This window comes from Macrobrachium rosenbergii, chromosome 12, assembly GCF_040412425.1.
Source record: "Macrobrachium rosenbergii isolate ZJJX-2024 chromosome 12, ASM4041242v1, whole genome shotgun sequence".
In the NCBI taxonomy this organism is placed as follows: Eukaryota; Metazoa; Arthropoda; class Malacostraca; order Decapoda; family Palaemonidae; genus Macrobrachium; species Macrobrachium rosenbergii.
Genome location: NC_089752.1, coordinates 13,500,292 through 13,526,616, shown reverse-complemented (window position 1 = coordinate 13,526,616; position 26,325 = coordinate 13,500,292). Strand labels below are relative to the sequence as shown.

At 42.8% G+C, this 26,325-nt stretch overlaps 1 protein-coding gene across 1 annotated transcript in view; it reads right to left on the bottom strand.

Annotated features, from left to right (window-relative positions):
* Positions 1-26,325, bottom strand: part of LOC136843725 (ubiquitin carboxyl-terminal hydrolase 8-like) — a 125,231-nt gene that overhangs the window by 82,493 nt on the left and 16,413 nt on the right. Inside the window, exons 3-6 of the mRNA XM_067112360.1 lie at positions 22,536-22,644; positions 13,317-13,434; positions 12,878-13,056; positions 10,227-10,290 (exon numbers count right to left, since the gene is read on the bottom strand). Of these exons, the coding sequence (XP_066968461.1) occupies positions 10,227-10,290; positions 12,878-13,056; positions 13,317-13,434; positions 22,536-22,644 (470 nt within the window). The remainder of the gene's footprint in view (positions 1-10,226; positions 10,291-12,877; positions 13,057-13,316; positions 13,435-22,535; positions 22,645-26,325) is intronic.

The window sequence follows — 26,325 nt, the reverse complement described above, 5'->3', positions numbered from 1 at the left end:
TCATTCAACTGCAATGAAACCAAACCCACTAAAGAACTGGAAAGACAGACTCATGTTGGTACAGGTTCACAATCCCTTCTCAAAAAACCTTGGGGCCAACTGTGTTTCAGTTGTTGGATTTTTTTTTTTTTATCTCAGAACTGAAGCTTGCTCCATAAATACAAAGCACATTTTATTGCCAATATAAAAATTCTGTAAAACTAAAAAATATGAAGCAAACACAACCCAATGTCCATATATACTCATGTTTCATCTGATCTCATGAACCATGTAATCCTTAAAATTTTGTCCCAAAACATGATTAAATTATCATATATTGATTTAATCATAATGTGAGATGCATTCTAAGTAGGTTACACTAGACTATACTAAATGTGCAAGTTTCTTTTTCTGTAGATTATACTAGGCTAGGCTTCCTATGCCTGTCTTAGTTTCAGTAGATTCCACTGATAATGCATATTACTGTACAGTATATCTAATTTAATTTTTAACTAATTAACAGGCCTAGAAGCAAAAGTTCAGTAGGCTATATGCAAACCATCATACACATTCAACCATGCTTACCAAACCTGTGGCTTGTCTATGAATGAATTACTTTTTCTTATAATTAACAACCACTTACTATTGCACGCAGAACACTGGCATAAACAACAGCAACTACTGACATAAACAACCTAATTGTGAAACAGCTGTTTGCCAATGTTAGTTACTGTAACTAACACACGTTTATTTAGTGAGATACTAATTTTTAGTGGTGATTTCCATAAATAAAAATAACATAAATTTTTATTCATCATTCATGCATAGAGAAGGTGTTAAGAAAGTATACCACTAAATTTAAGCTGCCGGTTGTAACTGTGGCTGAAGAAACACAGTGTGCAGACTTCAAAACATTTTGGAAAAGACAAAAGCAATGTCTGAAACTGGCAAAATAAAAGGATTTTGACAAAGGAAAAATCTATTTCTGGAGAGGGGCCCGTGTCACCGGTGAAATAGTCCATTCAGCACTTATTTCTAGGTAATTCCCGTTGCTAGATACCAGAGAAAGCTAAATGAAATGCTGGAGTTACTACAGAGCGAGCTCCACTAGATGGAGTCGTGTATGGAAAGGGTGAACTATAAAAACACGGAACCTTATCCTATAGAGATTCCCAATGTCAAAAGTCCCAACGAGAGAGGTGCCGATACAAGCCCATGCACTACTCATGACTGTATACAAGGCAACACTAGCCGCATTCCGTAATAGCACCCACTCCTCACTCAGGAATGAAGTTTATCAAGGGAGGAGAGAATGAAAACAGGGGTAGGTCACCGGGTGACACGGGCCCTCCAGAAATAGATTTTTCCTTTTGTCAAATCTTTTTCTGATCAGTCCTGTCACCCGGTGAAATAAAAACAGAGAATAAACATCATTCTTATGCTATTAAAGACTTAAATAGAAACGTTGAAAACTAGGAGAATTCTACCTGAACATAGAAGTAAGGTCCTCTAAGTTCATGTAATGAAATAATGTAAGTGGTCACCGTCTAAGATCATGAGCTTAGAATAGCACCTGAATAGGCTTTGTATTAAGAAAATACTTCCTGCCTAATAGCAGACCCATGACAGTGCCCCCTTTTTTTAAAGAGAGGACCTGACAAATTGCGCAGGTCCTGTCTAAAAAAGCCTGCAAAGGAGAAAACTGGACACAGAAACAGACCTTGTAAAGGGGAGTACTTTCCAAGGTGACCACCGAAAATGAGGACCTTTCAATGTAGATGAAAGTTAGGGTGAGGAATTCACAAAACACTACCCCTGAAGAGGGGAAGCCAAACTGATTGGTTCCGCCAGACAAACCAAACTGATTGGTTCCGCCAGACAGGGCAGACAGTACAGGAAAACTAACACTAGAAGCTAAGCTGATTAAAAATTTTGGGACTTCCTTAACAAGGAAAGATAAGAACAAGGTGATTGTTGGTTACCGGGTTAACCTCCGATACATTACCAAAGACCAGGAAACCGATGTGGACGGAGTACCTGTTCTTAGACGAGACACAGACCTTAGGGATGAAAGTTAGGGCCTGTGAGTCTGGTTCCAACAAAACACTCCTCGAGGCCAATCGGTCGCATCAGTACTATAGCTTCGAAAACTATGTGAAGAGTGCTAGTTACTTAACTGCAGAACCATACTGCAGTAGAGTAGGATCCTCAACTGATTTCAGGAAAAACAGTAATAACAGGACCAATATCAGTTTCTCCTCAACTGTAAGATTCACAAAGACCACAAAGCCAGGACATCAGAGTTTGAGGGCTTTGACGAGGCTGAGTTTATACCAGACGGGACAGCTTGATAGTTTGTGGCTGAATTGGGTGCCAAAACAGACCTACTTCAGGCCCAGGAAGGTCACAAGACTACCTGAATGATGCTCCCGCCTAAGGATATTCCGACACACCAGGGGAGGCCCTGGATAGGGAAAAAGCAGTGACCTTTGGGACCCACGAAGGGTGGTGACAGAGGCACTGCGTCTGTTGGTTATGGAGAAGAATGAACCATAACCTGAACGGAGCAATTCGAGTCCAAAACCACCTGTTTACGCAGCGCACTATTTGCTGCTTTGTTCAGAACCAGCCTAAAAGGAAACCTCTTGGGGAGTTTCCAAGGACAGGAAGACTGTCACCGCCTCCAAAGCGTTGATATGGAACTGTCGGCAGTGACCGACTAAGTACCATGTACTCCATTGGGCAAATAACCACCTCACCCGCCAGAGAGGGACGTTGTGGAATACTGAGGCCGGAGGGGGAAAGCGGAGAGGAACTGACTGGCAAGCACTTGACAGTTTGTGCAAGGCCGAGGCCACTATTCAAGTAGGAGGAATCAAGGAGACACGCCCCTGACTCCACCAAACCCGGTCATAAACTCCAGCTTTGACTTCAGAAGGAGAACCGTCACTGAAGCAAACTGAGAAAACCAGACCTTTTCTTGGAGCACAGGGAGAGGTATGCTTGAGATGATGAAATGATAAGATGCCCTTGCTATCTCTTTCCACTTCCACTGGATTCATAACTCACGGAAGGCTGCCCTCCTGAATCAGGTGGGATTCCTTCTGGTTACTTTAGAAGCCCAAAGACTAGAAACCGATATAATGACCGGCGCCTCAGGCAATTCCCACGCTGGGTGCCCAAATGGAGCCAGGCAACTAGATATGCAGCTAGCATAGCCTCCTAATACCGGAGCAGAACTACGGTATTGTTCAAACTGGCGAAGAATCTTGGTCGCATTGAGGAGTGGCATGAACCTGAAGGGGTGCGCCTGCTCCCGAGTCTGAATCCCAAGAAGGGATAGGACCTTTCTGCAACCAAGATGTGAAAGGCGTCGGAAGGTCTATAGAGGTGGCCACGGCTCCTGGCGCAGTAGGATCCGGCAACCCACAAGACTGTAAGCAACCGAGACTTGCCGCATGAATAAGGAAAACAAACGGGACACGCCGGAGAAAAATTTTCAGTGGAAGGGAACTTCCTTGGGCAGACTGAAAAAGCCTGACAGGCCATTCGCAAAGACCCCAGAACTCTGGCGGGAGGCTGATTGAACCCTGATTGGGGAACAACAGTCCAGCTCCACCCGGGCCCTGATAACTATACTCTGGGCCCAGGAACTGAAGTTCCAGGGCTCCCGGAAAAATGGTGCAGCCTCCCACCCATATGAAATACTACAGGGAGGAGGGCTTGATTGCCTCCCGTGAAGCGAAAGCCTTCCCAATTTCTCGGAGAGGAGAGGATGCATCCCTGCTTCTATGATAACCCCAGGGTCAGAGCCTCTTGCCAAATGTCTAGTGAAAATTTTTTCCTTAGGTTTCGTATGAACAAAGAAAACCCCGCGGGCATTGCCATCTCTTTCGATGGGGGAGGCAGAGACACACGGGGCGTTGCAGGGCTGATGTGTTGGCTGAACCCACACACATCGAGGTGGAGGCTGGGAGTGAGAGCTGACGGCTGTCTAGGGGCAGAGACCTGAAGAGCCTGCACCACTGCCTGGCAGGGGGGCTCTTTTGAACTACATGAACTTCTTGCGGACTTAGGGCAGGTCCCAGCAAGATGTGACCGTTTCTGCTCGTGGGGTAGACACCCCATGAGAGCGGAGGCTCTGTAACACAGTAGCCCCAGATGGGCAGATTAAACGCCCACCTGGGAAAAGATTAATTCTCCAGGTGAAACCGTTCGCCAGATTTTTCAACTCAATGAACGGGCAAGCCTGACTTACACCCTGTTTCAGCTTCCGAAAATTGTCCGGAAGCTTAGGAGTTGTCGCTGAATAAATTAGGCGAGTCAGGTTAGAAGATTCACTGTGAATGTATCTGTGATATCTGTCTCCGGAAATGCCTCAGCGATACATTTTCAAAAACAAGCCTGTTGATAAGAGGGCTACATTCGAGCACAAGGGGTAGAAACAGGGCTCTCCAAGAGAGCACGGTAAGACCCCACAGCTGGCGTGAACTTGGAATTCTCCGCCTGCACTCCGTTAGAGTCCTCAGGAGACGATGTGTCCAGCCCTAGCTGAGGGCTCACTTATGGATCCTGCCAGACAGATGCCATGCTCGTTCTGACAGTCTGGTAAAACCCGGATAAGAGGATACCAGACCGAAGGAAGAAATGCCTTTCCACCAACCTCCATGTGCCCACACCCCGACAGGAGGGTGCCTTCATGCTGGGAAGCATAAAGGAAGGTACAAGATTCCCCCAGACTGGAGGGGAAAAGAGGTGGAGATGTCCGAACGATAGGAATTCCAGAACGAGCAGGACTTAACAGGTGATCCATTGACAATGAGTCTTGAGATTAATCTTGGGATTTAAGCTCCTGGGAAAGGGGAAGGCATGGACCATGACGATAGTTAGTTAATAGGTTGACAATGACCTCATAACGAGCTCCTTATAAGGAGACCCGTAAAAGAGTTTTCAACAAAGGAAGGAGGGGGTAACCGCCTTGAGCTGGTTTGCTGGGCCGTGTCCTTTCAGAAGACGAGGCCAAACTCAGATGGCACCGGATTAGAGATCCAGACGTCCTTGAGGGGCCCCGAGCCGGGTCTTCTTGGTTTAAAAAAGGGTGGTCTTTTTTTTTTTACTGACTTCACCTTAGGGACGGTAGACCAGGAACCGGGCTCGTGGTGGGATGAGAAGGTAACGAATCCTAAAGGGAAAAGTTTGCCTCACCTAATTCCGAGCTAAGCGGAAAAAGGCTTGTCTCAATTATTCCTCGCACCTACTTATCGCCTCCGGACGATGTTCACAGGTCCGAATCCAGACAGAAGGCCGAGAACGTCTTCAGAAACTCTCTGTAACCAATTAACTTGAGGCGAAGAGTTTCTGAGATTCTGGCGGGCCGCCTCCAGGAGGGGGGAAAAATTAGAACCCCAGACACCGAGGAACAACTATCAATAATTTACATAAAGACGGAGTTTGGCGAAGGAAAACCGCCATTGAGGTGTATATGAAAACCTACCAATTTATCGAGAATCTCGCCGAAAAGAGTTAGCGGAGGAAATCGATAGGCGTATATGGAACCTACCGATCCACGAGAATCTCGCGGAGAGAGCCCAAACACCGAAAAGATTAACTATTAATAAGCCAAGAGGCGGAGAACCGGAGCAGGTTTATATGAAACCTACCGGTAACGAATCCCATACCGAGACGGAGTTGAAAGAGCGACTATTAATAAGCCACATGAGGCGGAGCTTGACGAGGTAAACCGACAGGTATATATGAAACTCACGGATTCATCAGGTAGCCTGCTTGGGAGAGCATAGCGCATAACGCAACCTGTCGGGTGCCAAGCGACTAATAATAAGCCAAAGGAGGCGGCGTTTGGCGTGATAAACCGGGACTGGTGTAAATAAAACCTACGGATTCATCAAGTAGCCTGCTCGGAGAGAGCATAGCTTACTTTACAACCTTCCGAGTCAGAATAAGTCACATGAGGCGGAGTTTGGCGGAGACGAAACCGACAGGTATATATGAAACCTACGGTTCATCAAAGAAGCCTGCTCGAGAGGCATGGCGCACTTCATAACCTTCCGTACAAACTATAAACCAAAACAGACTGCGCATCGAATGGGAGCTATAGCTCGTGACGCTGGTTTGCTGTGTGGATAGCGAGCATTCTGCACTTGACAAAACCAGTCGTAAAGCGTATGAGAAAAAGGCATGCTGAACGGATGCGGAGCAGATGCCGTAACGAGCCAAAGCCTAGTAAGACCAGAAAACCCCGGAGAAAACCGGAGAAAACCAGGCTAACAGGACAAAACTATAGACATAAAAACAGAGTCAACGGAACATTCGAGCGATCATGTTTGAACAAAATGTGGGAAGGTTATGAACTGTTCGGAAGTGGGCGCCTCCAGCAGAGCCAAGAGAGGAAAACCCCGGAGGAGGATATCCTGAACGGTGATAGCGGGGGGGAATAAACGCCGACCGCTAAACACTAAAACCGCCGAGCAGTAAGCAAGGAGAGCGCCTAACAAGATAACTTGAAACACCGAACAGGTAGTAGCAAAAGGAGGGGGGCGGTAAATAGCGGAAGACAGTTAGGTGGGAGAACGCTAACTGGCCCGTATGAGATCCCAACAGTGAGGTGCGAACGTGTAGGGAAGCACCACTAAGGGAAATAGTCGACGAAAAGGAAGGGGGAAGGATAGGCCAGGGAGGTTGGTACCCAGCAGCGACCAGGGGTGGGACAGCACTCCCGGGCGCCCAGAGATTCTCATAGATCCCCTGCTTCTATAAGCTGTGTCGCACGACACAAGAGCGAGAGAAAAAGAGAGGAAGGCAAAACCTCTGACGGCCAGGAGAGCAATGAAAGATAAAGGAGTGTGAACAGGTGGGGAGAGCACTCCTGGTCACCTCCAGGTCCAGGTAGTGCCAACTCAGAACGAAGGACAATCCAATCAATGCAGAGGGAGGGGATTTAGGCTCGACATAAAATAAGGATAATTGCTCTCAAGCCTTGAAAGTTAACAAACTTGGAAAACGACCCAAGGGGGAGAGAGCAAAGGATAAAAAGGAGAGAAGGGGGACTCAAAACCACAAAATAACATATATAGTTAGTGTAAAAGAAGTGTGAACAGGAGTGGGGAGAGCACTCGGTCACCATTGGTAACAACCTAAAAGAAGGATTTTGAACTAGATAGGCTACGCAGAAAACTAGCTATTCAGCTTAACTTATTAGAACATTAGCCTATGTGAAAAGCCAACAGGAGAGAGGTGGACGTAGGCAATATATCAAGTCAAAACCAAACAAAGGGAAGCACCAGACATCAAAACACACATGTACAGAACGGGATCACGACATGAAACTCATACGTGCAGATCGAGATCGTCCCCCGCTTAAACGAATTTTTGAAGGAAAAAGTGTACAGCCAACCCTAGGCTAACCCTAACTGAGGCGATGTAAAGGAAGGAAGCCTAGGAGAGGGGTAAAGGCTACAAATAACTCAAAAAAAAATCATAATAAAACAAAAATTGTCTGTAAGGTACATGTAGGAGGATAGCAGGCCCAACACGACATGGACGTGAAGGGACATGACCGACTTCCAGTTAAATGAAAGTATCCAAAATTCAAAAGCATCCAAGCACAAGGTCAAAATTAAATGTAACAATGAAAATCATGTTCCCATACATTTAGAGAAGTGAGTCTAAAACAAGGCAAAATAAAGCCAAAATAAGAAGCCAATAGGCGAGGGGAACCCACGTAGCCTAAACAGCAAGACAGCACTTGAACAGGAAGGGAACACAAAATTCACAAAATAAACAAAAATTATGAAAAACAAAGTAAAACCGTAACAGTGCCAATGAAATAAAGATCCCCAAAGGCTAAGAGAAGTGAGTGATAAAAATAAAGCATAATGAGGCCATGATAATAGTTTAATGGCTCGAGGGGAAGCTGGTAGCCTAAACGCTCAACAACATTTCACCGTGTTGACCCACCGATAAAAGCGAAGATGGGGAGGGAGGCAGGCTAGCCTAAACGCAAACATCACTCCGTAAAGAAGCCATGATAAAGCGAATGGGCCTCGATTGGGTGGCCTCGTAACCTAAACGCTAAACATCACTACCATAATAAAATCACTCGTAATGAAGTCATGAAATGGTAAACAGCACTTCGTGTAGTAAATGGGTACAGAACAAACAAAATTAATCAAACCCACTAAAGATAGGGATCATTAATGGTAAAACATCCCAAAATAAAAAGGGATACAAATAAAAAAACACAAAACAAATATGCCGGGCAAGACCAAGAGAGGTCAGAGGCGGCGTGAGAGGAGATCGAGGCAGGGTTATAAATTCCTTTAATTATTAAAACTAAAGGAAAATAAGAAGCCTCAATCCTAAAAACAACAAAACACTGGTACTCAAGTAATTGAAGAAGAACCTTGCGAGGATGCCAGGTAAAAATCCAAAATAGAGCATAAAATAAGGATCACCGCGAATATTCGTGTGAACGAAGAAAACGTGCTAAAATGGAATGCGGCTAGTGTTGCCTTGTATACAGTCCGCGAGTAGTGCATGGAGTTTGTATCACCTCTCGTTGGGACTTTTGACATTGGGAATCTCTATAGGATAGGGTTCCGTGTTTTTGTAGTTCACTTTTTCCATGTTACGACTCCATCTAGTGGAGTGGCTCTTGGGGTAGTAACTCCAGCATTTCATTTCAGCTTTCTCTGGTATCTAAAATTTGAATTAGAAGAAATAAGTGCTGAATGGACTATTTCGGGTGACACGGGACCCCGATCCAGAAGTACCTTTACTTCATCTAATTTACTGCATTTATAAATAAAGTAAGTTGCATTTTTAAACTCAGCTTTGATACTTTACAAAAAACTAACCCCCAGTTATATTTCATTTAGCAAGTAATGGCAGTGATGATACTGGTAAAATGCAAAGAGCTGACAATTTTAAGAACGTAAACAATACCAGAATGCAAACAGCATAAGATCACTATGTTTATATTTTATAATGCAATATTATGACAATAATGCATGCAATATAACTGGATACAGGAAATAAACAAACAGTTATATCATAATTATCAGAATTCTCAATACAACTGTATTATTTGACTTCTGCAAATAGATACCTGTTGATCTAACAACCTCACCTGGGCAATAGTCTCTCTCTCTCTCTCTCTCTCTCTCTCTCTCTCTCTCTCTCTCTCTCTCTCTCTCTCTCTCTCTCTCTCTCATTAATTTAAAAGTTGAGTTCAGAAAGTCTGGGTTACAAGTATATACAGGCAGTCCCCAGTTTACGACAGGTTCCGAAATTTATCGACGTTCGAGGTTACGACGCTTTTCAAATATATTCATCAGAAATTATTTCCGCTTCGACGCATGTTCCGGGGTTACGACGCGTCGTCGCCGTCGACGGAAGAAATATGGCCCCAAACGGCAGAATAATCATAATTTGAAGGTTTTTTGATGTAAAACCTCAATAATAATGCAGTTTACGTCGTTTTCAATGCACCCAGAGTATTAAAGTAAGGTTTTCTTATGATTTTTGACGATTTTCGACGATTTTCCAGCTTACGACGATTTCGGTTAATACGCCAAGGTATAAGAACGGAACCCCATCGTAAACTGGGGACCTGTAAGGTAAAAATATGATTTTCCCACTAAGAGGCACTTTCAACAGCATTACATTTCATCAAGCTTATTACCTTATGATTACACTCTACCCTCCAGAAAAAAATTGTTTTTAGAACTTTTTGGTTTTTAGAATATCGGATAAAGGATTGTAAACCTGTGCCATGTGGTAAAACTGCATTTCATACAATCAAGCCCAGCATCATACACCAGAATATACCAGATATCAACTGGCATGCCCTCATGAACAAATACTTGAAGTAAAGAAATACTTTAACAGAAGGGATTTATATTTTAAAGTTCTTCTGGCCACAGATAATGCTTCTGGCCATCCAGTCAATTAAATTCGAAGATAAGAGTGACCACGGTATGTTGTTATCTTCCAATACAATATCATTGCTGCAGCTCTTGACCAGGGTAGATTCCAGAATCCAAAGGCTTTGTACACCCGCCTGATGTTTGGCCACATCTGAACACCCATTAAAGTGAAACCCTAACCTTGAAAAGCTGAAAGCCATCTATTTCTTTCACATACAGGGGACTTTTGTGTATGTGCAACCAATGCAAGATGTTCTTCATCTCATAGAAAAACATATGTTACAAGAATAACATGATAATTACCATTTGTTGTAGCATCAGTTTTGCTGCTTCTGCTGCCTGTTTTGCTTTCTCTCTCTTTCTTCTCCTTTCAAGCTTTTCAGCAGCTCGTTTCTCTTCAGCAAGTTTTCAGCTTGCTTAGCAGCATTTAAACTCATATCTGAAAAGAAAAAACTTGAAAAAGTTTATCATACAAATTATTTCCTGAAATTTGTCAATCTACAAAAGATATAAATAAAAATTACTTACAAATATAAATATAATGTCAAGATTTTTTAAACATTTTAAATACAATCAACCTTTATTCCACAAATACAACACTTCCATATTACTGAAGCTATGTTACCCAGTATAGTTTGAGTTTTAACTCAGTTTGAGTCCTCAATACAAGAAGTTAGCTTTAAGTTTAATGCCAAACTAAGGGATGCCCCATACCAACTACATCATGTTACTACTGCCTTAGCAAGGAGATGGAGAAGAAACCCATCCCATGGCTCAGAGGAAGGTACTCTCAGTAAAATACGAAATTCATACTTATGAAGAAGAATAATACAAAATTCTGTAGGTACCAACACATTGCACAAAGCCCTTATCTTACTTATGCAGACTCACTAAAGAGACGAGAGGCAATGTCGGCTCTTCAACATACCTGTCTAATTGGAGATTCCCAAAATTTTATATATGAATAAGCTGGAAAGGTCAAAATATCAGAGTTCCTGGGCTCCCGCAGCAGCAATGACACAAGGCACTGGCTATGGGGGGGGGGCGCACTCAATAAAGAAACAGAAAGAATAATAATAGCAGAGCAAGATCAGGCCACATGAGCAAGACACACCCAAAGAAAATAGACAGAATCAATAACTTGTCAAAGTGTAGGAAATGCAAAGTAAACAAAGAGACCATAAACCACATTGCAAGAGAATACCCAACACTAGCACTCATAGATGTTGCAGTACCACAGAATACCAGAGAGAAGGAGAGAGAGAGAAAATAGCAAAGTACCAAGACCTGAGTATTGAATTTAGAAGGCTGTGGGATATACCTGTAGAGGTAGTGCTAACAGTAATCACAGCATTAAGCAATACCAAAATCCCTGAAGTGAAACCTTAGTAAACTGGAAACCAAAGTAGCCCCAAGACACATGCAGAAGAGCCTGCTACTAGAAACAGCACATATAATACGAAGTGATGGACCCCTAAAGATGCAGGATCCAATCCAGAACTCCAGGTTATAAGCCACTAGTCAGAGCAGACTGACAGACAAAAACTATAATAATAAAATTAGTACATAATAATAACAACAACACAGCATACTCTTCCAGAGGTTTCCAATAGCAATTTTTTTTATGTTATATTTGCTAACACTTTTTCTTCAGCTCACAGCAATTTATGTTGTGTTAAGTGTGCCTCACTTGGTAAAACAGGACAATCAACTTCTTTTATACACTCTGTTCTTTTTATCATACCAGCATCACTCTTTATGTGATCACCTTTCCTTTAGCTTCTTGAACACTGTGTTTAGCACCCAGAATTCTTGGCTCAGCAAAATGCCAGCACTGCTTCTGTCTCCTCATTTTTCACTCTAAGCTATATCTTCCTATCATCCTCCAGTAACACAACTGTTCCAATGTGACATCTACATCTCCTCTTACTAGTATTTTTGTGTGGATTAAATTCAATTAATTTCCTTTAGTTACTTTTTCAATCTAAGAATAGTTTTTGATTTTCTTCTTTTAAACACTGTTTTTCGATGTAGCACTGATATAATTGCATTTATTAACCTTTCCAAAAATATGTGATTTTCTTCTTCTAGTCTTCTATATAATGATGGCTAAAACAAAAACACATTTATCCCTTTTGTCCTGAGTTCACCTTAATCTTCATTATTCTTTCACTTATTAGCCATATTTTTTTATATCTTGGATTTCATCTCCTGATCAGTATGTACCTAAGGTTTTGTCTCACTACCACTCTACCAAAATTTATAGTTCTCAGTCAACTACCAATGCTTTTGCTCTAAGCTCTTTTAACCTAACCGCTTGAACACAACAAATGTCCACATTTCTTCTACTAAGCAAATCCACCACTTTCATACTTTTCCCATCATTGTTCCCATCTTCACAGTGCTCATATTTAATGAGTTTGCCTCACTTAAAGGCTGCCAGGTAATGAGGTTATTTTGCCTTGACTACCGATTTTGAACTTTTAGGCTGTTATCTTTGTTAAAATTTCTGTATGCCCTTACTGAAATACTCAACCTAACCACAGTTCTCTTTACTCATGACTGACTGTTGACTGGTCACTAACACACCTAAGTTTTATAACTCACAGGTAAATCTGATGGGGATGAAGGGTGCAGTCATATTCAGTATTGTCTGATGTTTAGAGAAGGGAAAGAATGTGTAAAGAATATAGCAGATTATTTAGGGTACAATGAAAGAGCTATACCTGGAGAAAGGGGTCCCACTTCCAAATGTTTGGCAAGTTCTCTGAGGGCCCTAATTTCTACAGTAGTAGCATCTTAACAGGTGGCTGGTACTTAAAAATGCAGCATGAACTAAGTTCTGTTAATTAACACAATCTTTCTTCTACTATACACTGGTATCTTTTAAGCATTTTTATGCATGTTATCATTTACCATGTCTATGCTTCTACTGTATTTTACTGTTACAATACCATAACTGTTACAATACCATAACATCTTACAGTCAACTGTCTTTGGCCTTCAGCTTGTGCTGTACTCAAAAGCAGAGCATTGCCAGGCATACAACTCCCAGACACTAACTTTCTCAATTTTTTTACTTTCACTGTGTATAGATTTTCATAAATAACATTTGCCCAAAGTAGACCAGAGGCTGTATAAATAAGATGTAGTAAAGCAAGAGCATAACACTAAACTTCAAAACATGGCATGCATATTTCATAAATATACAAATTAGGGTTAGCTATGAAACAAACAGCACTAATTTACGAACACGAAGCCTAACACTACATATCATAAGTGCTGGCAGCCATTCAACTAGCAGGGGATTTGCATCAAGAAGAAATAAAACATACTTGTAAAATGACTAAGATTATTCCAGATATAAAATGCTTGGAGAAATGACTCACCTACGACCAAGGCTTTTCTGTAGCTCCTCTGCCCTACCAATCACTTTTACAGTCATCTTAGGATCCAAGAGGCTATCATAATACTTCTTATTATTCTTGTATTCTTCTTGCTTCTGTATAGACTGGAAAGAGACAAACATAGGTCAAAATCTTCAACGAATTTCAGGACCCCACCTTTTATATACAGAAGTACTGTTTTGTTGGCATTTTTAAACCTGTTCACTACTTGAATAACATCAGCTTTTTTTAAATGCTCTAAATATATCTAAAAGGGATTTTGACGAAGGAAAAATCTATTTCTGGATCGGGTCCCGTGTCAGCCGATGAAAAAGTCCATTCAGCACTTATTTCTAGGTAATTCCGCGTTGCTAGATACCAGAGAAAGCTAAATGAAATGCTGAGTTTTACCCCTCAGAGCGAGCTCCATCAGATGGAGTCGTATGGAAAAGGGTGAACTAAAAAAACACGGAACCTTATCCTATAGAGATCCCAAGGTCAAAAGTCCCATAGGGAGGTGCCTGTTATAAACCCATGTACCACCCAGTGGACAGCACACAAAACACCGCTAGTCGCATTCCATGAAAGCAGCACCCCACTAGAATGATGTTTACTATGGGGGGACATGACACATGGTGGAGGTGGGTCATCAGTGACACGGTCCCTCTCCAGAAATAGATTTTTCCTTCGTCAAAATCCCTTTTCTGGATCGGGTCCCGTGTCAGCCGATGAAAAATTAACAGAGAAATAAACATAATTCTTAAACTAAAAAGATAAAAATTCTAAGGGGAACAAAGACCAAAGGTCCAAAAAAAACTTTTTAATCACTAGTAACAATAACAATAATGTACAAAAGAAACTGATGTTAGCTTAAAATTAACATGACAATGTGAAAAAGTACATAAACAAAATAACTAAAAATTGAAAAACATTATAACTTAAATGTGTCATTTAGACAAATACATGGATAACACAGCCAGGTGAGAAGTCAAGGCACGCCTGACTGAAATGACCGTAAGGGGATAACTGAGGCAGTGGAGGAGGAAATGACTAGGAATCAGAAAGGGAACCAGAGGGAGGGACAACGTTCCTGCCGCGACTGCTGAGAATTTAAGAGCTTCTAAGGATTTCAAATAGTGACGTTTGAAAACCAAGGTGACTTCCAACCAGTGTATTTGGTAAGATCCGTGAAATTCATGTAATGAAAGTAATTAATGGAGGTGGCCACAGCTCTAATATCATGAACTTTTGGGACTGAGTCAGGGTTAGCCTGCTTGATAAAGTAAAGGATCTGTTGTCTAATAGCAGACATAGAGAGATTACCCCCTCCTTCCTGATAAAGAGAGGCCCAGAAGAGATGTGAGAGGACCTGTCTAAATAAGCCCTCAATGTATGAACTGGACACAGGGACAGGTCTAGAGGCAGAGGAAGAATTTTTCCATGACCACCTATGCTATGGATCTTCATTTTTGGCCAGGAATTTAGGGTGAGGAATCAGCAAAACCTCCCTGATGGAAGGAAGTCGACGTGGTTGGGTTCCTAGAGAGTGCAGACAGCTCTGAAATTCTAGCACCCAAGCCAGGCTAACTAAAAACAACGTTTTCCTCAACAAGGAGAGGTAGGGCAAGATTGATTATCGATATCTGAGGCTAACTTCAACACGTCATTTAAAAAACCAGGAAACCGTATGTGGACGGATTACTGGTCTTAGACGCACATGCTTTAGGGATGGAAGAAAAGTAAGGGTCTGTGAGGTCAATTTTGAAACCATAAGAATACTCTTTTCGTAGAGCCGACTTGACTGTAGTAACAGTACTGGAGGCTAAACCCTTCTCAAACAGTGATCTAAAAAGGAGATTGCTAAATTTATGGTCATTACTGTAGCCTCAGATTCTCTTAAAAAGAGTGCTAGTTTCTTAATTGCTGAGTCGTACTGACGAAGAGTGGAGGCCCGCTATCTGATTCTAAGAACATGGTATTGACAGGATCAACGTTAGCATCCCTTTGAGCCGCAAACTTATAAAGTCCACAAAGCCAGGGCATTTTGAATTTTTGAGGAAGCTGACACAGTCTGAGTTTGTACTACTTGTGTTAGTTTCTGGACTGGGGATTTGGATGTGGCGAAGTTTCAGTTCTAGTAGAAGAGGAAACCAGCTGCTCTTTGGCCAGTAGGGAGCCACTAGAGCTACTTTGACCCTTGAATGTCCTCAGTTTGTGGAGGACTTTCAATAAACAAATTCACTGGAGGGAACAGATAGATCACCTTCCACCTGTTCCAATCCAATGACATTGCATCCGTGAAAAGAGCTTGAGGGTCCAGGTTGGGAGCTACGTGAATGAGGAGCTTGTTGTTGAGCTTGGTTGCTAACAAATCTACCTCCAGACCCGAACTAGTTGCAGATCCAATTGAACGAACCCTGTCTAGGACCACTCCCGACTCGAGGGAGTTGTCCTGGAGAGAGAATCTGCCACGACGCCCGGACCCTGCAAGATGGGTGGCAGATAGGTGCCACTTGTTCTTGCAGGCCAAGGAGAAAAGTGCAATCATTACCTGGTTGATCCTGCTCGATTTTTGAACCTCTCCTGTTTATGCAGTGGACTACCGTGGCACTGTCCAGAACCAGCCTTATGTGAATCTTCTTGGGGGAAGAAGCTTCTTCAAGGTAAGGAAGACCGCCATGGCCTCCAGAACATTTATATGGAACTGGCGGAACATGAGGGACCAAGTCCTGTACTTCTTGGTGCTGAGAATATCCTCCCCACCGCTTAAGGAGGCGTCTGTGTGGATAACCAACGCCGGAGGAGGAAATTGAAGGGGGACTGACTTGACAGGCTTTGACAGTTGACCAAGGCCGGAGGCTTCTTTAAGATGGGGGAATCAGAGACACCTTGTCCCTCTGAGACTGATATTTGCCCGACTCCGCCACACTCTGTTGATATCCTTCAGTTTCACTTTCAGCAACAGGTCTGTCACTGAAGCGAACTGAAGGGAGCCCAAGACTCGTTCTTGGGCCCATCGAGGCCCTTTGGATTTGAGAAACTGTCTGGTTGTTCTGGCTATCTCTTTCCTCTTGGGAGGAGGAAGAGAGAGTTGTGAGAATTCAGATCCCACTGATTCCTAGCCATTGAAAACAACTGCTGGGAACCAGGCGGGACTTCTCCCTGTTTACACAAAAGCCCAAAGATTCTAGAAAGTCGACCACCACGGATGTAACCCTCCGGCATTCCTCGACGCTGGATGCCCAGATGATCCAGTCGCCAGATACAGCGACAGCGTAATCCTTGAAATCGGGTTGCTGTCGGCCGTGTCTGTCAACAGTAAAAATCCTTGGGGCATATTCGAGGCAGGCATCACCTTGAAGGAATATGCCTGCCTTCGAGCCTGAACTGAAAGGGGAAGACAGCTACCGCAGGGGCGTGATAATAGGCGTCGGAAAGATCTAGAGAGTGGTTACGGCTCACGCAGGGCAGTAGGGTCCGAACTTGGGAGACAGTAAGCATCCGAAACTTGTCAAACAAATGAATTCAGACGGACAGTCCAGAATTACTCTCCGTTTGTTGGAACCTTTCTTTGGGAACACTGAAGAGCCTGCCTTGGAACTCTCAGAGACCTCACTTTCCTTATAGCCTGTTTCTGTAGGAGATCCTCCACAAAGTCCTCTCGAGATCCCTGGTCGTAGCCTGATAAAAACTTGACTGGTGGAGGGGGATTGTCGATCCAACTCCAGCTAGGCCCTTGAAACTACTCTTGGCCCAGGGACAGAAGGTCCACTGTTCTAAAATGATACAGCCTCCCGCCCACAGGGGATGTATGTCATGGTCCCTGTGATTGTTTCCCCTCTGGAGCCTCTCTCACTACCTCCCCTGTTCCTGGGAGAGGATGGGGCTCCCCTTCCCCGAGCAAGCCAGCGGGGCTTATTGCCTCTGGTTGATTGTCTGGGCGAAATTTCCCTGACTTCCTGTGCAGTTAAGCTGGGAGGAGACATAGGAAGGAGCAGCCAAAGACTGATGTGCCAGGTTGCAGGATACATACTGAGGTGGAGGATGGGAGGAAGAGGTCGAAGGTTGACTTTGTAAAGAACCTGGACCAAGGACTGAGCTGGAAGGCATTTGAAGTGTTTAAATTTCTTACTGGACTTGAGTGGGAGGGCTGGCAAGATCAGACTGTTTCCTTTTATGGGCAGGCCCCAACAGGGAACGGAGGCTTTGGATTGACCCTAGCACGCCTCAGATAAGACTGCATCAACTTCTTCTTGTGGAAAAGATTAGCACCCCAGATCGAACTCTTAAGAAGCTTATTAGGTTCCATGCTGAACTGTGGCTGCTGAAAAGATGTGCTTCGGCAGGTCAGTGGGTATCATAAAGATCAAACAGATCTTGTTGAAACTTCGCCAAGAGAGATTTCGTCAAGACCTGGAACAATGGATCTTCTCTGTAAACCAAAAGAAGGTTTGCTAAAAACCAAAGAGTTCAAAAAGACCCTCACAGCCTTTCTCAGTATCAGCCTCTGGCACCAAGAGCTTACTCGGGATCTTAGGGAGCTGCTCACTGAACAGATCAGAGGCGTAGTCTGGGTCAACGCCGGTCACCTGAACGACAGGGGCTCCCTTCCAGAAGTCCAGTGCCTCCGGGAAGACGAGCGATGTAGGGTCCACGTCTCCACGGAGATGAGGAAGGGGTTTACCTTCTCGGCAAGCCTGGCTAGTCAGGAGGCCACTTTCGAGCGCAAGGGAGAAGGAGAACATCACTGAGTGAAATAGTAGAACACTCCTTAGCTAGTGTGAGCTTAGTGTTCTCCGCTTGCCACTCCGTAAGGGTCCCTCATCAAAGACGACTGGGCTTGTCCCTAGGATAGATGACCGTCTCCTTAGGGACTTTATCAGACCTGTTCCAAACCCTCTCCCTTCAGCCTGGCAAAACCAGTGTAGGGAGATGTCAGGTCCGAGGATAGAACTCCAACTCTTCCACTCTCCTCGTGCCAAACCCTCTATGAAGAGTACCTTCGTACACGGGGAGCATAGGGTGAGGCCAAGGATTCCCTAGATCAAGGGAGGGAGAGTGGAAGGTCAGGAACAGAATGCCTAGGAACGTTGTTGAGATTCCACCTTCTTCGAAGGAGTGAAGAGAAGAAGCAAGACCAGACAGCTACTGTCTACCCTTCGGCCGATCTTCCTCAAACCTCATGTCGATTCTTTCCAGGAACTGTTCAAAGAACTGAAGTGTATCAAGGAAGGAGGAGGGGAACTACCTGACGGGATTGGAGGCTCCGCCTGGGACCCGGAAGGGAGGCTGCTACGTCGACGGAACGGGCTGGGTTGTCCGTGCCGCCGCGGAGGGACCCCATATCGGTCTGCCGAGTAGGGAGTTTTCTTTTAAAGGACTTCACCTTCGGGGCAATAGACCCAGACGTGTCGAAAGGTATGAAGATTTAGAGAAGCCTTTAAAGAAGCAACAGAGGAAGAAGGAGAGTTAAACAGTGAAGAACCTGCCTCACTTTACCCCTTACCTGCCTGATGCTCTGGGATAATGCTCGGAGACTCAAAGGTCGGATCGAGTTCGCTAAACAAAAAAAAACAATTATGAATACTGTACAGCATAAAATGCTCATAACTGAAATCACTTATTGCATGCACAAATTTAATCTCAGGAATGAGAAGTGAGACCAAATAAAGTAAGTCAATATTGTACCAGAAAATGACTCTCACCTTTTAACAGTATTTATCTGCTCATGCAAAACTAAAGAGAGCAGTTTAAAGGTATAACTTTTTGGCAAGTCAATTTCAGTTTCACCCAAACATCATGACCTTCCTGATCCTTCAGTAATGGCACCTGCTATGAACAAATTACCTAAAATCCAGTAATTTCTTGATTCATGAGATAACCAGTGAGCTTGATATGCCAAACTACTTGCACCTCCACCTGTCCATAAAAAAAAAAAAGCCTCCTTCTCCACTACAAAAATCCAAAACTTCAATAATCCAACACCTCAGTTGTGGATTTCATAAAAAGCAAATACTCCATCTTGACAAAAGCCACTGCAGGTGTTGCATGGTGCACCATAAGCAATAAAGAATGTCCTTTGCAGCATCCCTTTAGATCCAGCTGCATTGCTTTCTGACTTTTACTTTTCATCCATTCTTTTTGGTTTCTTCCTACCTTGTAGTCCAGCTTCTTTTACTTGCTTTCATTTTTACCTTTCACATAAATACAAATCCTTTCGGAATTTAGAAATATGATATTGGTAATGCTGAATTACATATATATAATAATAAACCTATTGTCTAACTATTATTGTGCTAATTTTAAGCAATTATTTAGCACTTTATTTAGGTTCACCCTAACTACCAATTTATGCATATGATGAGAAAGAATTTAGAGACCCCCTATTCAAGGAGGTTAGGTACCACCTACTCAAGTTACCCCCATACATTCAGGTAAATCCATTTTCTCTCATACAGTACTGAAGATGTCCTGTTTTCTTTTTACAGTCCACAGGGGAAACACTGGGATTTCACAGGTACTGTGCTGTACAGTACCTACATATTTAATAAGCATTAAAAAAAATACCTTTTATTGATATTTTGCTGCATTTACAATAATATTAACATTTGAAAATTAGTAATCATTTTATCATTTAAATGTATTTAGTCACAAAATAAAATTAAAATACGCTAATCAGTGAATGTTTCTCAATGAAAAAATCCGTGAATTACCGAATTTTCTGCGATTTATTGAAAAATGCATTCCACCGAAAAATCTGCGAATGCTGAACCATGAATAAGCAGGGGTCCACTGTAATTTGCATTAACATTTACACAATACTTGAAATATTGCAAGTTTTGAAGGTAATTTGTATTTTCCCTAGATATGCAAATCAGAGCATTTATTTTGAATTAGTGACAACTGGTTCAGCCATTGAAGCTTGTTACCGAGCTTTTTTTATCAGCAGGTAGGTGCAGAATCGGGGTACTGCGCACTTAAATGAATGTCTCCCATTTACCTTTGGCTACAGGGAATAATGTGGGAACTGAGTTTAAATACTTGGGTTTATAAACCTAAAAAGAAAAAAATTATCTTTAACAATTTGTGATTTGTTCCCAAGGGAATACAACCCTTCATATTCATTCAGAAGCCTCATCCTTCCTTGCGAGGTTTTGTCTTGCAAACTGATTGACACTTCCAAAATCTGAGGAACATGAGCAATTGTGAACCTCTGCAATGTCCCATACAGTCTGTGTTAAAGGCAAAGGGCTGTTGGGACAGTGAGAAAACTCAACTAGAACTGTCAGATTGCAACTGAAGCATGAGGATGATAGGATCCTGTGTCAGGTTTAGTTCACCAAATCAATACATTCTCTACACAAGGTTCAGACAAATCTTGTAGTTCATGTTTTTTGAATGGGTAATGTAGTTTGGTAGGTGGTAACATCATTCAGGGATTAATAATAGCTTCCCTCAAAACAAGAAATCAATTAATAACAGCTTCCTTCAAAACAAGAAATCCTGCTAACTGCAACTTACTCAAAGATTGCTCATCTCTGAGCAAGAGCAAGGCATACAAAGCAGATATGTCACATGGTGAATGCGACGACTTGAATGAGCTGCGGTTGTACTAGAAATGAGGTGCAATGTCATGCGCAACACTAGAAGCAAGCCACAAAGGTGCACTCCACACCAGTGAAAGGCTGCATCTCTGTGCACCTTAACAAGCATAGGTCATGTAAGTGGGTTATATTAAGAGATATTGTCTGTATAGGCAGTTTCAGCCACTAACTCCTGTCCATAGTGGAAGTCCTTCCATTGACCAGAAAAAACCAAGGTCAAGTACTGGGGATGCTGTACACAGCCTTGGTAGTACACAGTGAAATGCAGTGCAAAAACACTGAGTGTGTCCTGGCTTACAAAATACACCTTGTCCATATGGGCAGTATTACTAAACATCATCTGACCACTATCTTGTAATTTAGAATTATTCACAAGTAATACCCAACCATGAACACTTGAGCACAGATGCCCAAGGGCTTCCTTCCCACGGATAGAGAAGAAAGTGGACGGTCCTCATGCAGACTGAGCAGCCAAACAGCGTGAGCATGCTTGTGATCCAGAGAAGGAAGAGGACAAGAAAGGAGGGATGGATGAAATGTGCTGTGCTGCTTCAGCCCTTCAATCAAGATCCTTTCTTTACCTCTTACAATCCTCTATGGGTGATGAGCAAATTCTTAGCAGCTTGTAGAATAGCCAAAACAGGAAGGAACTGATTTGACCTCCCACAGAGGTCTTGCTGAAGGTTGATCATGAACACTCATGACCATACCGACAACTTCTCCCACTACCCAAGACATAGTGGAGGGATAAAAGACCATCATCTCTTCTGCTGAAGGAAACATTTACAATTAATCCAAAATGCACAGCCACAAGGAGAAAACATTCCAAAGACCATGAAGGAAGAACCGAGACAGTAACGCTATGCACCACTCTTGAATTCACATGAACACTCCACCCCATAAACAGAATGGAAAAAACCTATAAGACTCCCTCAAAAATAAGTGATCATGTTTCTTTAGGAAACCAACTTTCTGTAAAGACCAAGCTTAATATCTAGTAAGAACAATCATACTTTAAAAAAAACAAGATGCCAAACCAAGAGAAACTTAGAAAGAAAAAATTAATTCAATAACTAAGATACTGTACATTAAAACAAAAACTTGTTTTCATAATAAAAGCTCCTAACAAAATTTAGTTGGGTGACCATAGCAGTAATGGAGACATACTGACTTGATGCAGTTGAAAGAAGGAGTGGTGGTTGTAGTTTACAGTGATCATTACTCATCATCCTCATCTACCTGGTAATACTGTAGCTAATTACCCTGTTTACAAGCTTCAACACCTGAACTACCTGTCACTGAATTATACTCCTAAATAAACACAAGATTTTGTATTCCCATAGGAACAAACATAATTTATCATTACACTTTCACCAGTGTAACAAAACTACTAAGCTGAAGTTATCAACTCTCCTACAAAATAAGTAACAAAAAATTGACTGATTTTTACACTTAATTTAGGCCAGAACATTTATGGTCAAATGGCATTGGGTATGTACATAACATGCTTAAACCAAATCGAGCCTGTATATCTGGGAGCTCAATGATTCGATTTAAAACATGATTATATTTCTGACACTTAAATTCCATGCCTATTTGCCTCAGAGTAAAAATATACATACCATAACAATTGAGAAATATCTCATATATAGAACGTAAGATTTTTCTTCATCCTTCCTTCCATCAACTAACTGTGCTTCTTTCAACACTCGCTGAGCAGTTTTAACCAACCTGAAAGAGAAAAAAGAGATGATGAATCATGGGCCCTCAAAATAAATTTGTTTCATCACAAGCTCACTGCATTTAATGTAACCTATTCAGGCTTCTATGTAAATCCTTGACACTATTCCATACATAAGAAGCAAAAAGATGAACTACTACCATTGAATTGATTACTGTCTACAGGCAGTCCCCGGTCATCGCAGCCTTTGGTTACTGGCTTAGTCCGGTTTTACGGCAATTGTTCGAAGACGATAACCAGATTTTCATTACGCAACCAATCGTTATCACGCTGATCACTCTATCGGCGCCTTTAATCGTTATCGTAAAGCCACTAACCAGGGATCAGTGCTATTATCGCCAGATTTGGTTAGCGGTGATTTTCGGTTGTCATGTCATGCAGAATGGAACCCCGACCGATAACCGACTGCCTGTACTGCATTGACAGCCGCCTGTCTTATGATGTCTCAGCATAGATGTCTTGGTTTGCAAGATAAGCTATAAGGCTCTCTTCTGTCTAGTTTTGAGCAACAGCCTTCTTCTTTGAGTAACAGATGTCAGGGTTAAATATGTATTTTATAATAAAATGAGGTTTTGTACATACTTACCTGGTAATTATATATATAGCTGTAGTCTCTGACGCGTCACGGCAGAAAATTGAAAATCGGCAGCGCTAATGAATGGTCACGCGGATTCCTTCCGCCCTCTTACAGGTGAGTGAGGAACCACAACTCCAAACTCTCTTCATATGTTTATGCCATACCTGCCCATGAGAGGGGAGGAGGTGGGCTTGATTATATAATTACCAGGTAAGTATGTACAAAACCTCATTTTATTATAAAATACATTTTTGTACATATAACTTACCTGGTAATTATATATATAGCTGATTGGCACCTTGATGGAGGTGGGCTATGGCAGCTAATATGAAAAGTCTAGACAATTGTAAAAAAATAAAAACACAATGATGGTTCCTTTACCTGTTGAGGTAGTTGATTTGATGGATACTGCCTGTAATCTGCTATCCTCAACTTGCACCAACTAGGTATATAGACCTGAGGTTATGTGCAGAGGGCTACATGCCAGTCGAGGGCTCACCGTGACTATGCATGATAACCAACCAAATAAATGCCCTGCCCAGGGCGCAGTACATGAAAAACACATAGAACAAGGGTGTCACCAATAACCTGTACTTTAAAAAATATTACCTAAAATCTAAGACTGTCGGGTACTCCTAGTCACAATGTACCCCAGACATCCCAGAAAACAACAACGCTAACCTTAAGCAAGAGAAAGCATCACAAGGAAGCTGATCGACTTGCTTATTCCTTACCCAACACCGTGCCCAGTCACTACAAACGGTCCCAACGCACTGCATCCATCATATATTGTCTCACCTCTCTCAAATAATGAGACGCTTGAACATCAACCTACATTTCCAAATGTAGCTTCTTGAATAATTGAATCTAAGGAATGATTCTCCTATATGCCAACGAGGTTGAAACCGCTCTCACCTCATGTGCTTAACTTTAGAAATTTGGCTGCACGTCTTCTACCTGGTTGTGAGCTACAATCAGGTCTCTCAAAAGAAGGAAAGAGCATTCTTCGAAAGAGGCCTACTACACACGGATCCTCACAGAACACCAAAGATTAGGAGAAGGACCTCTCACTGCTTGAGTCCTTCTGAAATATACTTTAATGCTTCTTACTGGGCATAAGTCTTTCTTCTTCATCTGGTCCCACCAAATCTGAGAGACCAGGGATCGAAAAAGGATCTCGCCAAGGCTTAGACGGAGTCTCATTTCTTTACAAAAACTCAACAATGAAGAACAGACTGCCTTACCCCCAGAAACCCAATTCTCTTATCTAGGGCGTAACTCACTGACTCTCCTTGGTGTAGCCAGAGCTACCAAGAAGATTGTCTTCCTCGTAAAGGTCTCTGAAAGAGCAAGACGATAATGGCTCAAACTTACTGCCCACAAGCCATTTTCAGACCACATCCAAATTCCAGGAAACCAATCTCTCTGGAAATTCTTGGATGTTTCAAACGATCTGATAAGATCTGACAAGTCCTTGTCATTTGAAATATCCAGGCCCTTATGCAGTTTCCAAAGACTGTCAGGAAAGCATTGCTCTGTAGCCTTGATCGACTTACTTAAGACAGCTTCCTCTCCACACTCAGATACAGGAGGAAGTCTCGCATCTCCTTCTAAAGTGGTCTTAGAAGATGATGTGCCAGTCTCCTACACCACCTCTGAAGACTGACCACTTAGCTTGATAAACTGCTGTGGAGGACTGTCTACGAGCTCTAAGCGATGGCTCTAGAGACCTTCCCTTGAAAAACCTCTAGCTCTGAGGCAACGTTCGACAGTCTGAACGCAGTTAGCTGAAGAGCGGATAGACCTCCGTGAAATCTTCTCGAAGTGAGGCTGTCTGGTAGATCTACTCGGTGGTAAAGCCTCGGAAGTCTACGAGAAGACTTATCAAGTCCGGGAACCATTCCCTTGCTGGCCAAAACGAGCAACCAGCCGCCATGCATGTCCCCTTGTGGGGACAACATTTTTGTTAGAACTGTCTCAACATCTTGAACGGAGGAAAGGCGTAAAGGTCCAGACCTGACCAGTCCATCAGCATTGCATCCACGAAGACTGCCCCCTCGTCCGGCACTGGAGAGCAATAAAGAGGCAGTTGAGTTGTCTTCTTGGTGGCAAACAGATCTATGAGAGGATCGACCCCATAGATTCCACAGTTGGAGGCAAACTTCTTGATTTAAGATCCACTCTGTTGAGAGTACTTGAAAGCTCCTGCTTAGCCTGTCTGCCCTCACATTGAGCTTTCCTGGAATGAACTTGTCATCAACGTCGTTTGGTTCGTTTCGCCCATAACAAGATCTCTAAGCTACCAGGTATAGCGAGAACCAGTGGGTCCTCCTTGCTTTTTATTTATGCGAGAGCTGTTGTGTTGTCTGATTGACAATCACTGCCTGGTTCCTTACCACCTTCGAAAATTCTAAAAAGGGCTAAATGAATGGCCTTTTAATTCCTTCAGATTGATGTGCCACCGAAGTTGTTCTCCTTCCATCGGCCAGCTGTTCCCAACTTGCCTAACGTGGCCCCCATCCTAGATCTGAAGCGTCTGCACACAAGATGAGGTTGGGGTTCTTTGGGAACAGTGAAATTCCTTCCTGAAGTTTCTCTGGAGAGTCTTGCACCAACTGAGGTCTGCTTTATCTCCTCTGAGATTTGAAAACAAACGAGTCCGGGCTCTTCTTCCTGTCCCAGACTTCTCTTAAAAGAACTGAAGGGGCCTTAGATGTAGTCTCCCTAAACTCACAAAACGGTTCTCATGGAAGACAACTTCCCCAGAAGGCTCATCCACTCGTTGGCCGAGCACTGGGTCTTCTTCAGAAAATCTTGCACTTTCAACAGGCATGACTCTGCCCTCTCCACCGACAGAGAAGCCTGAAAATCTACTGAGTTCATCTGAACTCCCAAATAGACTAATTCTTGAGATGGCATTCAGATGTGACTTCTGCCAATTTACCAGTCCCATTTTCTTCGGTTAGATGAAGAGTCTTTTCCAAATCCTTCACACACCTTCCTTCTTCGCATCGCAGGAGCCAATCGTCTAAATAAAAACTGTTCTGATCCCCAACAGATGTAGCCATCGCCACTGACACAAAAACTCTGGTGA